At 36.9% G+C, this 12,905-nt stretch overlaps 1 protein-coding gene across 1 annotated transcript; it reads left to right on the forward strand.

Annotated features, from left to right (window-relative positions):
• Positions 1-226: 226 nt before the first annotated feature.
• On the forward strand, positions 227-11,531 carry LOC108997714 (pre-rRNA-processing protein esf1). Its single transcript, XM_018974086.2, has 7 exons — positions 227-872; positions 1,044-1,115; positions 1,807-2,027; positions 3,170-3,332; positions 6,015-6,143; positions 9,871-10,571; positions 10,916-11,531. Exons 1-7 carry the CDS (start codon positions 345-347, stop codon positions 11,283-11,285), a joined length of 2,184 nt encoding a protein of 727 aa, XP_018829631.2. The 5' UTR covers positions 227-344; the 3' UTR covers positions 11,286-11,531.
• Positions 11,532-12,905: the final 1,374 nt, after the last annotated feature.

The following is a 12,905-nucleotide window of genomic DNA, read 5'->3' on the forward strand; positions in this document are numbered from 1 at the left end:
TTTTTAAAATTATAACAAATATGAGTATGAAAAAAAATGTAGATAATTGGAAATAGAATTAATTTAATTAAAATGAATAAAATATTAATAAAAATGATTTAATAAATTTATTATTTATTTTTTAATTGTTTTTTTAAATATAGATTCGGATGGAGGAAGGTTTTAATAGCATTTTCTAAATTTTTACTTAAATTATAGGAAAAAAGGGGTTATGGGGGAATGCTCTTATGTTGCACAGTGCTCGTCCCGGTCATTTTCTTTTGTAAAAGCAAAAACCAACCAGGCTCATTCGTTAAACCCTAAGGAGAAGAAGAGGACGCTCATTCGTTAAACCCTAAGCCAACATGGCCTCAAAGAAGGGCAAGACCAAGAACAAGCCGAAGGACTCGGAATCTTCAGCTGCAGCCCAATTTACTGACAGGAAGATCATCACTGATGCTCGGTTCGCGTCTGTACATTCCGACCCTCGGTTCCAGAAAGTTCCCAGGAACACTTCTATGGTCGCGATCGACTCGCGCTTCAACCGCGTGCTTACTGACAAGAGCTTCTTCGTCTCGTCCTCGGCTCCGTTGGACAAGCGAGGAAAGCCAAAGAAGCGGAATTCTGAGACTTCTTTGCGACATTATTATCGAATCGAAGAGGAGAAACACAAACAAGAGGAAGAGGAAGAGGAGGAGGAGGAGGCGGGGAAAGAGATTATCTATGAAGAGGAAGAGAGGAAATTGGGGAAACTCGGTCCTGTCAAGTCAGGACTGGAGTCGAGCAGTGAGTCGGAGGTGTCGGAATCGGAGGACGATGAGTCGTACACAACCACTGATACTGATGAAGGTGAAGACGAGGGGGTTGAGGAGGAGGAGGAGCCTCAAGTGCAGGTACAATTCGAGCTCAACTTTGGTCATATGGTAGAAAAGTATTCGAGAAGATGTAACTTTTCAAGTTTGTGCTTTGTAGATTTTCCGTTTAATGTAATTAGCAGCCAATTTGTGCCTTTTCAAATGAATTTTATGTCACTCTTTCTTTTATGGTTTTTGCCATATTGACAGGAGAATATACCAGAAATCGAAAGAGAAACTCGAAGACTCGCTGTTGTTAATATGGACTGGAGGTATGTTAAGGTATGTTAAGTCTTGATCAGAATTGAATTTGAGTCTTACGTTATCAGAGCCAACATCAAAGTATCTAGGGCCATTTAATTATCCAAATCATTTTGATTATGTTTGAACTTTGAATTGTTATAGTCCCAATGCTAATACTTCTGTTTTTGGGCCGCTTCCCATCCCTTGTAACTGTTGAGTGAGCTGCGTGCTGAAGCACTGAACTTTGACTTGATCTCCCTGCCTTTCACAATAATGGCTTCTGCGCATTTAGTATTTATATGCCATTATATCATTTCTCTAGCTGCGCATGATTCTACTGTAGGATATACAGTTAAAAAAATTTCATTGTTGTTTTACTGATTGTATTTACTCGCCCAGTTTATCTGCACTAAATCTTCAGCTCTTATTCTATCCCACCAATTTGGGGATCATATTCTAAGCCAACAAAAGTTGGAAAGAAGCGTCCTCAAAATCCCCCAAATACTAACATCTGGGGGATGTTCGTAACTGCTTCACAAGTAAATACTAGATCCAGAGCCCAATATCAGTACTGAACTCAAAGGTCAAATTTTATATGAAGCTGTAGGGTTCTTCCTGAATCATTAGCCTGATGCCAGTACTTAATCCAGAGCCCTATATCAATACTATGGCAGTATTTTCTGTGCTGTATTTATTTTTTATTTGATGTATCTTCTTCACCTTTATGCAGGCTGTTGACTTGTATGTAGTTTTGAGCTCATTTATCCCAAAAGATGGACAAATTTTATCGGTGGCTGTCTATCCGTCTGAGTTTGGTCTTCAGCGTATGAAAGAGGAAGAAGTTCATGGTCCCGTTGGCTTATTTGATGATGAAAATGACGAAGATAACGAAGACAACGAAGATGAGATAGACTACGAGAAACTGCGTGCATATGAGACAAGCAAGTTAAGGTGATTGAATTTAGTGCAGTTTGTGCATTTTTTCAGGTTCACAATTTTTATTTATGCTTGTGCTGCTTCTATGGTATCTGTAAGATATTGCATCCCTTTGTTGACATGTTCAGAGTGAAATTTACCTTGAGATCTAACATATAATTTACTTTGAATCTGAGTTAACGCATTGCTTGTTGGAAAAGAGCGAAGTAGTTGCCCTTTCCCCTTCCTTTCCACTGAAAAAAGAAAGGAAAAGAAATGAAAAGCAGAATGTAATAAAGAAAAATGAAAAGGCGCCATTAGTTCTTTCTTTGGGGTACACGAGGTGGACATATTTTTTCTTACGGTTAGGTGGATCTCTGTATACTCTGTGTACATGGGTAATGCCTTTGTTTTTATCAGTAAAACTCTAAGTTCCAAAAAAGTATCATTTTCTTAGAGGGCACAATTACATCTTAAGAATTATACCTTTGTTTTAATGAATCATCTATTTGTAATCAGTAAGCATTTAAGTGATAGCATGCCTATTCAATTAGGTGTACTTCTGGATATTTTTTCTTTTTATGAGATCTATTTAGGAGTTCCTATCTTTAATGATGTTTATCATATTAAAAAATCTGTTAAAAATAGTCGTAAACTCTCTTGATGCACACAAATGGCTAAATTTATCGGATGAAAAATACTCTATATAACTAGGTTAGCAATAAATAGACCCATTTTAAGAGTGTCAATGTTAGCATTTTGATCTCCAAAATTTTGGTTGAGCAACTAATTTTTTATCCCCTTACTCTCATTTGTTTCTATGCTAGTGATGATAAACTTACAAACTTTACTTGAGTAAAAAAGGACCAAGAGCTATTTATATTGCATGCTAAACTAAAAAGTATTGCTAACTAACTTGATCAGAAGCATTTGATCATTTTGAAATATTTTCTGGGTTGAACTTCATTTTCTCTGTTTCTAGCTGCCAAGTAAAAAGTTTTGAGTAGGATGACCCTGAGATATGTATTGTTTGGGCATAAAATTAAGTCATTGAGCTTATATTCTGGCTATTCTTTCACTATATAATAGGCTTTTCTTTGGATCATGCATTGTTCACCATATCAAATCTTATTATATACATTATATTACATATTTTTTGGGTATATTATCCTCTACAGGTACTACTATGCTGTGGTGGAATGTGATTCGAGTGCCACAGCTGATTACCTTTATAAAGCATGTGATGGAGTTGAATTTGAAAGATCATCCAATAAACTTGATCTGAGATTTATTCCTGACTCCATGGAATTTAAACACCCACCTCGAGATATTGCTACTGAGGTATGACTTCTAACCTCATGATAGGTTTTGTACTTGATTTTTGAGAGTTTGGGCTGTAGTCTTTTTAAAAATATACCATCAAGTATTCCATTTCAGTGAAACGATGAAAATTTTTCTAGTCTATCAAGGAGCATATACAGTCGTACGATGAACCTGATTTAATATGTTATGGGCCCTGCTTGCAGGCTATGTTCTAGAAGCCAAGATAATTTGTTGTGTAATTTACAAAACAAATTTTGGTGAAGTCTTGATCTAATCACACCAGCACTTAAAAAATAAAATCCTCTGTGCCACCCTTTGTAAAGTGGAAGCTGCAGTTAGAGTGAAAGCTAGTGCAATTGCTAGTACAGAGCAAGCAATATGACCATTTGCTGTTTCTTCTCCAAGATGAAATGACAGCTTGGCATGGATGGATATTGCTATTCCTATTTAAAAATCTAGGACTAGGATTCCAAGTTGGGGGCATTGGTTGACTGAGGTGTAGGATCCAACCCAGACCTCGCCTAAATCCTTACCCGAGCCTCTTTCTGGCCATTCTACATCAAACTTGGGAATTAATTAACAGATAAGGTAGTACAGAAGGATGAAACCCTTCGGTGCTGATTTTATTGTCTCTAGAGATTTATATACCTGTAGATATTTACTTATAAAAAAAAAAGTACAGATCATACGATCTGTGTTACACCCATACAAATAGTTTGAATTTTGTATTGTGCCCCTGCCCTAGTCGCAATGATGCATTTGAGATCAATGCATACCCTGCTATTGTAATTCAATCTTTCTGGTCTGGGATTTTAGCCTGCATGTTTCTAGATAATCAATGAGCCTCATAATCCTGCAGCTATAAACTTGAGGATAATGAGCCATTCGGCTACATAGAAAGAACTCGAGGGAAAAAAAAAAAAAAATTAAACCTCCCACTAAAGTGCATATCTTTATAAATAGCTAGTCGTATGTCTGCACTATGCACTAGAAAATGTCTCTAATTCATCATGGGAAAAGAAAAAAAAAAAGAAAGAAAAAACTCTTAATTTTTGTGTAATAAATACGATGAAGTGGAACCTGAAGGGTCTTTTGAGAAGTGGAAATTGAAAGGTTTTTTTGAATTTGAAAATAAAATATTATGCAATAAATGGTCATTTAAATAGTCGGGGAGTGTAAAAACTTGGTAAGTAAATGATCATAATGAGTGAAATAGAAAGTTTGAATAATAAAATTGAGGTGGGTGATGGACTCAAAACCAGATTTTGGCATGACATATGGCATAGCAAGAATGAAAGAAGCCTTGATTGCAGACCTGTTGGTTACATCAAATGGTGCTTCTCAATGGAATGACACCTTTTTCATAAAGGCACATGATTGGGGAGTTGACACTATCTGAGTTTTATGATCTCATATATTCCACTTACATGAGGGAAGTTGATGACAAATTTTCTGGCATCACTCCAAGAAAGGGAAGTTCACTGTCCGCTCTTTCTATCAAGCCACTCACACACATACAACCAACCTATTCCCATGGAAGAGCATTTGGAAGACAAGGGCACCATTAAAGGCACTCTTCTTTGTATGGACTGCTTCATTAGGGAAGATACTCACACTCGACAACTTAAGGAAATGTCGATTCATTGTCATGGAGTGGTGTTGTATGTGCAAGAAGAGTGGGGAGTCAGTTGATCATTTATTACTTCATTGTGAGATTACCACAACATTATGGAACGACTTCTTCACTCGGGTGGCACTAACTTGGGTGATGCCAAGAAGGGTTGATCAATCTCTTAGCTTCTTGGAGAGGCCTTTAGGGTACCTCTCATATTGCAGCAATATGGAAGATGGTTCCAATATGCTTATGGTGGTGCATTTGGGGGGAAATGAATGACTGAAGCTTCGAAGATTGAGAGCGATCAATGGAAGAGCTTAGGAAATTGTTTTTCAATAATTTACTTCATTGGTTGGTTGTAATTTATTTCAATGGAATGAGTTTCCATGAATTTCTTGTATCATTGAACTAGGGCGACACTCTTGTATATGTCCCGTATACTTGGGCTTTTGTCTATTCTTATGATCAATAAAATTTTGTTTACCAATAAGAAAAAAAATTAAGGAACCAATAAAATAATTCAAATTTAAGGTAATTAGAAAAATATTGAGGTGGCTCGTGAGAGCAAAGGAAATACTTCAGAGATTTTATAGGTGATGGATAGGTAGAAATTGAATGGTAGATGAAAAGCACAGATAAAAAAGAAATTGAATGGTAGATGTAAAGCTCAGATGTGGACAGAGATGAGATGCATGGGAGGGAGGAGAAGAGCAAGAGGTTTGGAGTTTTAAAAGTTAAAAAGAATAGAATGTGCAATTAAAAAGATCAAAATGCATTTGAGACAATGTTAAATGATAAAATTAATTAGAGGAATGGTGAGGTGGATTAATAGAAATCAAAGATGTTTGAAAATTATATAGGTAGTAGATTTCAACCAGTAATAGGCACATTCACATTTAGAATTTCAGCTGCTAAGAGATTGCCTCAGAGTGGAGATGCTTAAAACTTCGAGGATCTATATATATATATATATATTTTTTTTTTTTCTGGAGCTAAAGAAAGTTTAGTGATGATTAATAATGATAACTTTCACTTATATTTCGCTGTTGGTACGAAGTGTTGATAAATTTTCACTTTTTTCCCAGGCACCTGCAGGATATGAAGGTTTAGATTTCCAAACTCGAGCTCTGCAGCATAGTAGAATTCAACTTTCTTGGGATGAGGATGAACCGGATCGTGTAAAGACCTTGAAACGAAAATTTAATGCTGACCAGGTTGGTGTCCTTGATCTATTTCTTTCCACTTTTTTTTTTTTTAATAATTATTTCTTTCCACTTTTTTATCCGATCCTTGTAAATTTATATTCCAAAGTTGATGTCATAAACTGCACTCTTCTTCTATTTTGTGCCGCACGAATATGGTGGATTACCTGCCGCTGAACTGAAATAATGCATTCATTCTCATACATGTACTGATTTATGCGAATACATTTTTTCTTACAGGTAATCAAGTAGTTTTATTCATAAGAAAAAAGGCGTAGCCTAAGTACATAGGATGTATACTGTATACATGAGGAGTACCCAACCAAAAATAGAAAATCATGAACATTTAGCCCATTAAAATCAATGACCCCCCCGCCCATAAGAACAAGGTTTTAGTCTTGAGCTCATCCATTTCCTCTCGCGATCCTCGAAGCTTTATCATCTCTCTCCCTCCAAATGCACCAACACATATAGGAGCTATCTTTGAGATTGCTGCCACTTGAGGATTGCCTTGGAGTCAGGCCTCTCTAGCTTGCTAGGAAATCACCAGCCTTCAACGCATGATCCATGAGATCCCCATTCCCGCAAAAAAATCATCCTACATGGTCCTAGCCACCTCACAATGCCTATTCTTCTTACACATGCAACACCAATCCAATATCATTACATGATGTTTTCCTCAAATTGTCTATAGTAAGAATCTTGCCTAAGGAGGCTGTCTAGACTAAAAAAGCTGCTTATAGAGGAATTTTCGTCTTCCATATATTCCTCCATGAAAAGATGTTCATGCCTTGACTAGTTGGAAGTTGTTAGAACGATCCTGATCTTGTCTATGGTTCCCTCGTTCACTCTTGCGTAATACAATAAAGCAAAGAACTTGGTGATAACCTCCAACTCTCAATCTTGTGCTACTCTGATGAACTCTACATTCCATTGAGGGGAGCCAATAGAAAAATCAAGAGATCAGCTACTACGCATCCTCCCACCTGTACAAGCTCAAATATGGTTGGGAATGTGTCTTTGAGGGTTTGACCACCACACCATTTGTCATGCCAAAACTTGACCCCAGAATTGTCATCCACCTCAATACATGCATGTCTTAGGAATATCTCCCATCCACCTCAATGTGTTTCTACAGACCCACCCCATGTGGTCCATGTATCTCATTCAAGCACCATCCTTCCCAAGCTTCCCCGACCTTCGCATTTATAACTATCTTCCATCGGGCCCCCTTTTTGGTTGATACCGCCACATCCATTTTCCCAAAAGAGTTTGGCTGAACTTCATCATGTTACGAATCCCCAATCCAAGGTGGGTGTGTAAACAATTGGCCAATTCACAAGTTGAAAGTTGAACTTGTCCCCCATCCCACTCCACAAGAAATCCCGTTGTAGCTTCTCAATACGACTGTGAACTTTTGTAGGGAGTGGGAACAAAGATAAGAAATATGTGGGTATTTTAGAGAGGGTGCTTTAGCTTAGAGTAATCCCCTTTGGACTGGTATAACCTCTTCCAAGTAGCCAATCTACACTCCACCTTTTCAATAACAACTTTCCAAATCCCCTTTGACTTGAAGGAAGCACCCAACGATAAGCCAAGGTATTTCATGGGTAGGGGAGATACCTTACATCCCAAGAGACTAGCTAGATTCACTGCATTAGGGACATCCCCCACCAGCACAAATTCAAACTTTGAAAGGCTCACTCTCAAATCGGAAACAACTTTGAAACAAAGAAGTGCCTGTAATTTGCTCCATAGAAGATGAGAGTATCATGAGCAAATAGCATATGAGATATATCAATAGAGTCGTAATCGTCATTCCCCACCAGAAATCATAGAGATAATCACTTTCCACAGGGCCCGAGATCATCTTGTTGAGAGCTTCCATGACGATAATGAAAAAAAGTGGATCCCCTTGTCTCAAACCATGGGATGTGTCAAAGAAGCCCAGTGGAGAACCATTCACTAAGATAGAAAAGCGAATGGTAGAAATAAAACACGCCACCCAAGCATACCATTTCTCCCCAAAAACACTTCTTGTAAGTAGATAAAGTAAGAAGTTCCTATTGACATGATCTTAAGCTTTTTCCATGTCTAGTTTGCAAAGTATCCCAGTCTCTTTAGATTTTAGTCTTCCGTCCAAGCATTCAATTGCAATTAATACTGAATCAAGAATTCATTTGCCTTTGATGAACGCATTTTGAAGCTTCGAAATTAACTTATTCATCACCGTATTCAATCTATTTGCCATAACTTTAGATAGCATCTTGTACACTCCATTCACAAGGGAAATAGGGTGTGATAATCTTTAACATCTACGAACTCGATGATTTTTAGGAATGAAGGTTAAAAAAGTAGCATTAATGCTTCTTTCAAACCTTTCATTAGAATGAAACTCTTGAAACCATAATATTGAATTCCGTTCTGTTTTGGCCGAAAGGGCCGGAATTTTCCATTTTGGTGTAGTGCCGGGTACACTATACATCCTCATTCTGTTTCGTTTCAAGTTCAAGCCCATTTCGGCCGATTTCGGTCAATTCTGGCCATTTCGGCCGGAATTTGCGTTCCAAACTACATTCTGTTCCGGACTATTTTAATGGCAATTTTGTAATTTTCTTGAGTGTGGATGTCATTTTTGTAAATCTAAAATCTAGATGGCATTCATGTAATTTTAAAATCTAAAAGTCATTATATAATTTATTTTTTTTGTAACTTTAAATATGTCCCCTTAATCTATTTTTTTTTTAAATCTCATTATTTTTAATAATTCATCGACTCTTTTATTTTTATTTTTTGTCTCAACTCAAGTTCGTGGTTTTTTTGATATTATCTTTTAACACCAATATCTCTATATTTTTTTTAATGTTTTCAACGTATATTCATTTTTATAAATCTCCAATTCTTCCACACCCACAAAGCGCGCGCGCGCACACACACACACACATATACAGACACACAAATACATACATGATACATACATATACATGTATTTATTTGATAAATTACCAATTTTATATAAATATATATAGCTAATCCCAAAACGGTACACTGGAAAGCATCGGTACCAAAATATTCCATTCCAGTGCTTTAGTTGGAATGATCAGCGGAACGGAATTTAAAACATTGCTTGAAACACGCTCATGAGATCATATCCTTGATCAGTACCCAACAAACTTGGAAGAAACCCATGGTAAACCATTAGGACCTGGAGCCTTGTCCCCAACCATGCTATGGATTACTTTACACACTTCATCTTCTTTGAATGGCCTCTCAAGCCACCCTAAACCCTATTGGTCTAACGATTCAAAAAGTTAATCCTTCCACTTTCGGTCTCCACATGGACTGTTTAGTAAGTAGGTGCTCGTAATACTGTTCAATGTGATTTTTGATGGCTAACGGGTCTGGGGAAACTGCTCCGTCTACCATGAACGTCTCAATTGCATTGTTCCTCCCATGCAAATTTGCCACTGATGGAAAAACTTTGTGGACTTGTTCCCCTCCTTTAACCATAGTGCCCATGATTTTTGTCTCCAAGAGATATCCTCCATCAATGTTGCTCTTTTTCAGGTTTTCTGACTACCAGACTGTAGCGGCTTCTCTCAGATTCAGAGAGAGTTCTTGCCTCCTCCTCACCCTCCATACATAATACTACTTATTAATATTAAAATAAAAAAGAGGTATTTGCATGTATAGAAATGCTTTTTGCTTCTGAGCTGATGCTGGCTCTGTTTTCTTATAGCTAGCTGAACTGGAGTTGAAGGAGTTTTTGGCTTCCGATGAGAGTGAGAGCGATGGTGACGAGGATGAGAATGACATAGAGGATCAATCAGCTAAAAGGCATAAAAAACGAGATATGTATCGTGCTTTAATACAGTCTGGTGATGTCTCAGAGGGTGATGGTGAGGAGGATGGCCAGGATATGGAGGTCACTTTCAATACTGGCCTGGAGGACATTAGCAAGCGTATTTTAGAGAAGAAGGGTAAGAAGTCAGAGACAGTGTGGGAGGCCTATCTTAGAAAAAGAAGTGAGAAAAAGAAGGCTAGGAAAAATAAGTCCAAGTATTCATCAGAGGATGAGGGAAGTGATACTGATCAGGAGGCACCTGAACAACCAGATGACTTCTTTGTTGAAGAGCCTTCAGTTAAAAGAGGTAAAAAGGCGGTACGAGGTAAAATTGTTGAAGAAAGGCTGCATCAAGATGTGGATAAGGAAGCAGAAGCAAGCATAGCAGAGCTTGAGTTATTAGTTGCTGATGACAAGGGCGAAGAAACTGGTCAAAAGCGATATAATTTGAAACCTAAGAAGGCCAAGGGGAGGAAGGGGAAAGAAGTTCCAGATGAAGACAAAATACCAGATCTTGATTATAATGATCCGCGGTTTTCTGCTCTCTTCACTTCACCTCAATTTGCACTGGATCCAACAAATCCTGAATTCCAAAGGTATCTTCTATGCAGAACATAATTTTTCTTGTGATTATTATATCCATTATATATTTGTCTGAATGGAACAGAAGAAGGGAACACTTGGGAGGTTATAAAGCCCAATGATTACGGATACTCGTTTCTAGATGGCGAGTGCATGTAATATACAGGATAACCCATGCGACATGACATGATTGCACCTGTTTGATGATTCTGACATTTCAAATTAAGAACTTGCCTGTAAATCTACTGGATTCTTTTTATAGATCTTCCAAAATATTGCGAAATTATTGCTGTTCTGCTGGTCGATTCATAAGGTCGGCGTTAATGTGGTGCTAACAACTAGAGTTTGGATGTCACAGGTGGGCAGCTTTATCTCGGCATCTAGTACAGACGAAGCAAAACAGGCAAGAAGTGGCAGAAAGGGAGCGTATGAAGTTATCTACAACATCAAAGATGCCATCTGATGAGCGTCAGTTGAACAAGGATGAGCAAGTCACGTCTGAAGTTTTGCGGTCAAAGAAAGATAAGCTTGAGTTATCATCCTTGGTTAAATCAATAAAGATGAAGTCCAAGCAAGTTCAATTTCCCTCTAACGGTTCAACGTCGAAGAAAGATGCAAAATTGCAATCTGCAGATATGGAGGAAATGGAGCAGCCGCATGATCTTTCAACCTTAGTTCAATCAGTTAAAAAGAAATCAAAAAATCTCAAAAGAATGAAAACAAGATGAATTGGAAAGGCCGTTTTTCTTTGTTGGGGGTGGAAGCAGCAATCTAGCAAGACGATTTAGGTACAAGCACTGAGAGGAAAAGATCATACACTTGGCACAATGTTTTTGTTTCTTTGAAATATTGGAAGGAAAACTTGTTTATTTATGTTTAGCAATAAAAATTACCCATAACGTCAGTCGGTATGGTAACTCATGTTCAGACTATAAAGTTGTTAAATTTATCATTTCTTTGAAATGTTCTTTCACATTATTAGAGCTTTCTTCGTTTCGTTTATTTATTTTTTATTTGCATTTAATGAGATGGGTCGAATCTCGGACATATCTATAAAGAACAAAGCATCGGGCAGAGGAATACAAAAGATTGTGGAGCCTATATTTTAAATGCAGAAGGAAGGGCTTCTTGTCCATCTTCCACATGAGGAAAAGTTTTAAAAATGATCACCAAAATTATATTATTAATTTGATCCAAACTATTAAAAGGTTTAATATAGTTTTTTTGAATTGGACATATATATATATATATATATATAAACCTAAAACACAAAACCCTAATCACTTCTACTTCTTTTCTCTATCTTCCTTTTGCCCACTCTCTTCTTTTTCCTCCCTTTCCTCTCTTCTGTTTCTTCACTTCTTTTTTCTTTTTTCTTTTTTCTTTGGTTCTTCATCATTCTTCTTCTTTCTTGTTTCTCTTCTTCTTTTTTTTCTTCTCCTTCCCTCTCCTCTCTTCATTCTTCTCATCACCTCCAAGATATATTTGTCACCTCTTGTAACACCCGGCTCCCCACTGTAAATAAATACGCCATTTTTTTAGAAAATCACAGGAGATGAAATGCTACTATTGAATCTTACTTAAAAATATTTATTTTTCTTACAGAAACACCAAGTATAAAGATTCTATATAATAAATAAAATCATTTTTTATTAAAAATATTGAAATCATAAAAGGTGCGTGGAAGCATTTATTAAAATTTCTCAAGGTTTGTGCCATAAAAATCATAATTTAAAATCTCTATAGATGATCTAGGTCACTGCCATGCCTCCCTGGACTGAGTCTCATCCTGTAGTTATACCTTCATAAATATTTTGACATCTGGTGGTTTAAACACATAAAAACAAACTAAAATGAGTCGATGACTCAATAAAAAACTCATCATAACGTAAACATACTTAATATAAGGTTTTCATAAAATATTTTATGCTGAAAACTGAAACTCATGTTCATTCATACGTATGCTTATGCCATGCATGAGTTGTCTTGAATTATCTAACTTATCAATCTTACTGGCCAATACACTTAATCATGTGTGCAAGGTTGTTCACCGGCCCCACATCCTGCAGCAGCAAGGGGAGCCACTAATAGTATTCTAGCATACTATAGTGGATCACGCTTAGATCTATGGCTTGCACACCCACCCATAAATTGCATTGGTACCATGCATCTGAACGACCATTTGATTAATTGTTTTGAATTTATCTTACACTTGATCTTATGAAAGTTTACGTGTTTTATGTATCGTAAGATGCATGAGATGCATAATACATACATAATTATAATATGCGGAATGAAACATGATAAATGACGTGCTTGCAAGTATCATGACATGCGTGGTACATAAA

This window comes from Juglans regia, chromosome 11 (genome assembly GCF_001411555.2).
Source record: "Juglans regia cultivar Chandler chromosome 11, Walnut 2.0, whole genome shotgun sequence".
In the NCBI taxonomy this organism is placed as follows: domain Eukaryota; kingdom Viridiplantae; phylum Streptophyta; class Magnoliopsida; order Fagales; family Juglandaceae; genus Juglans; species Juglans regia.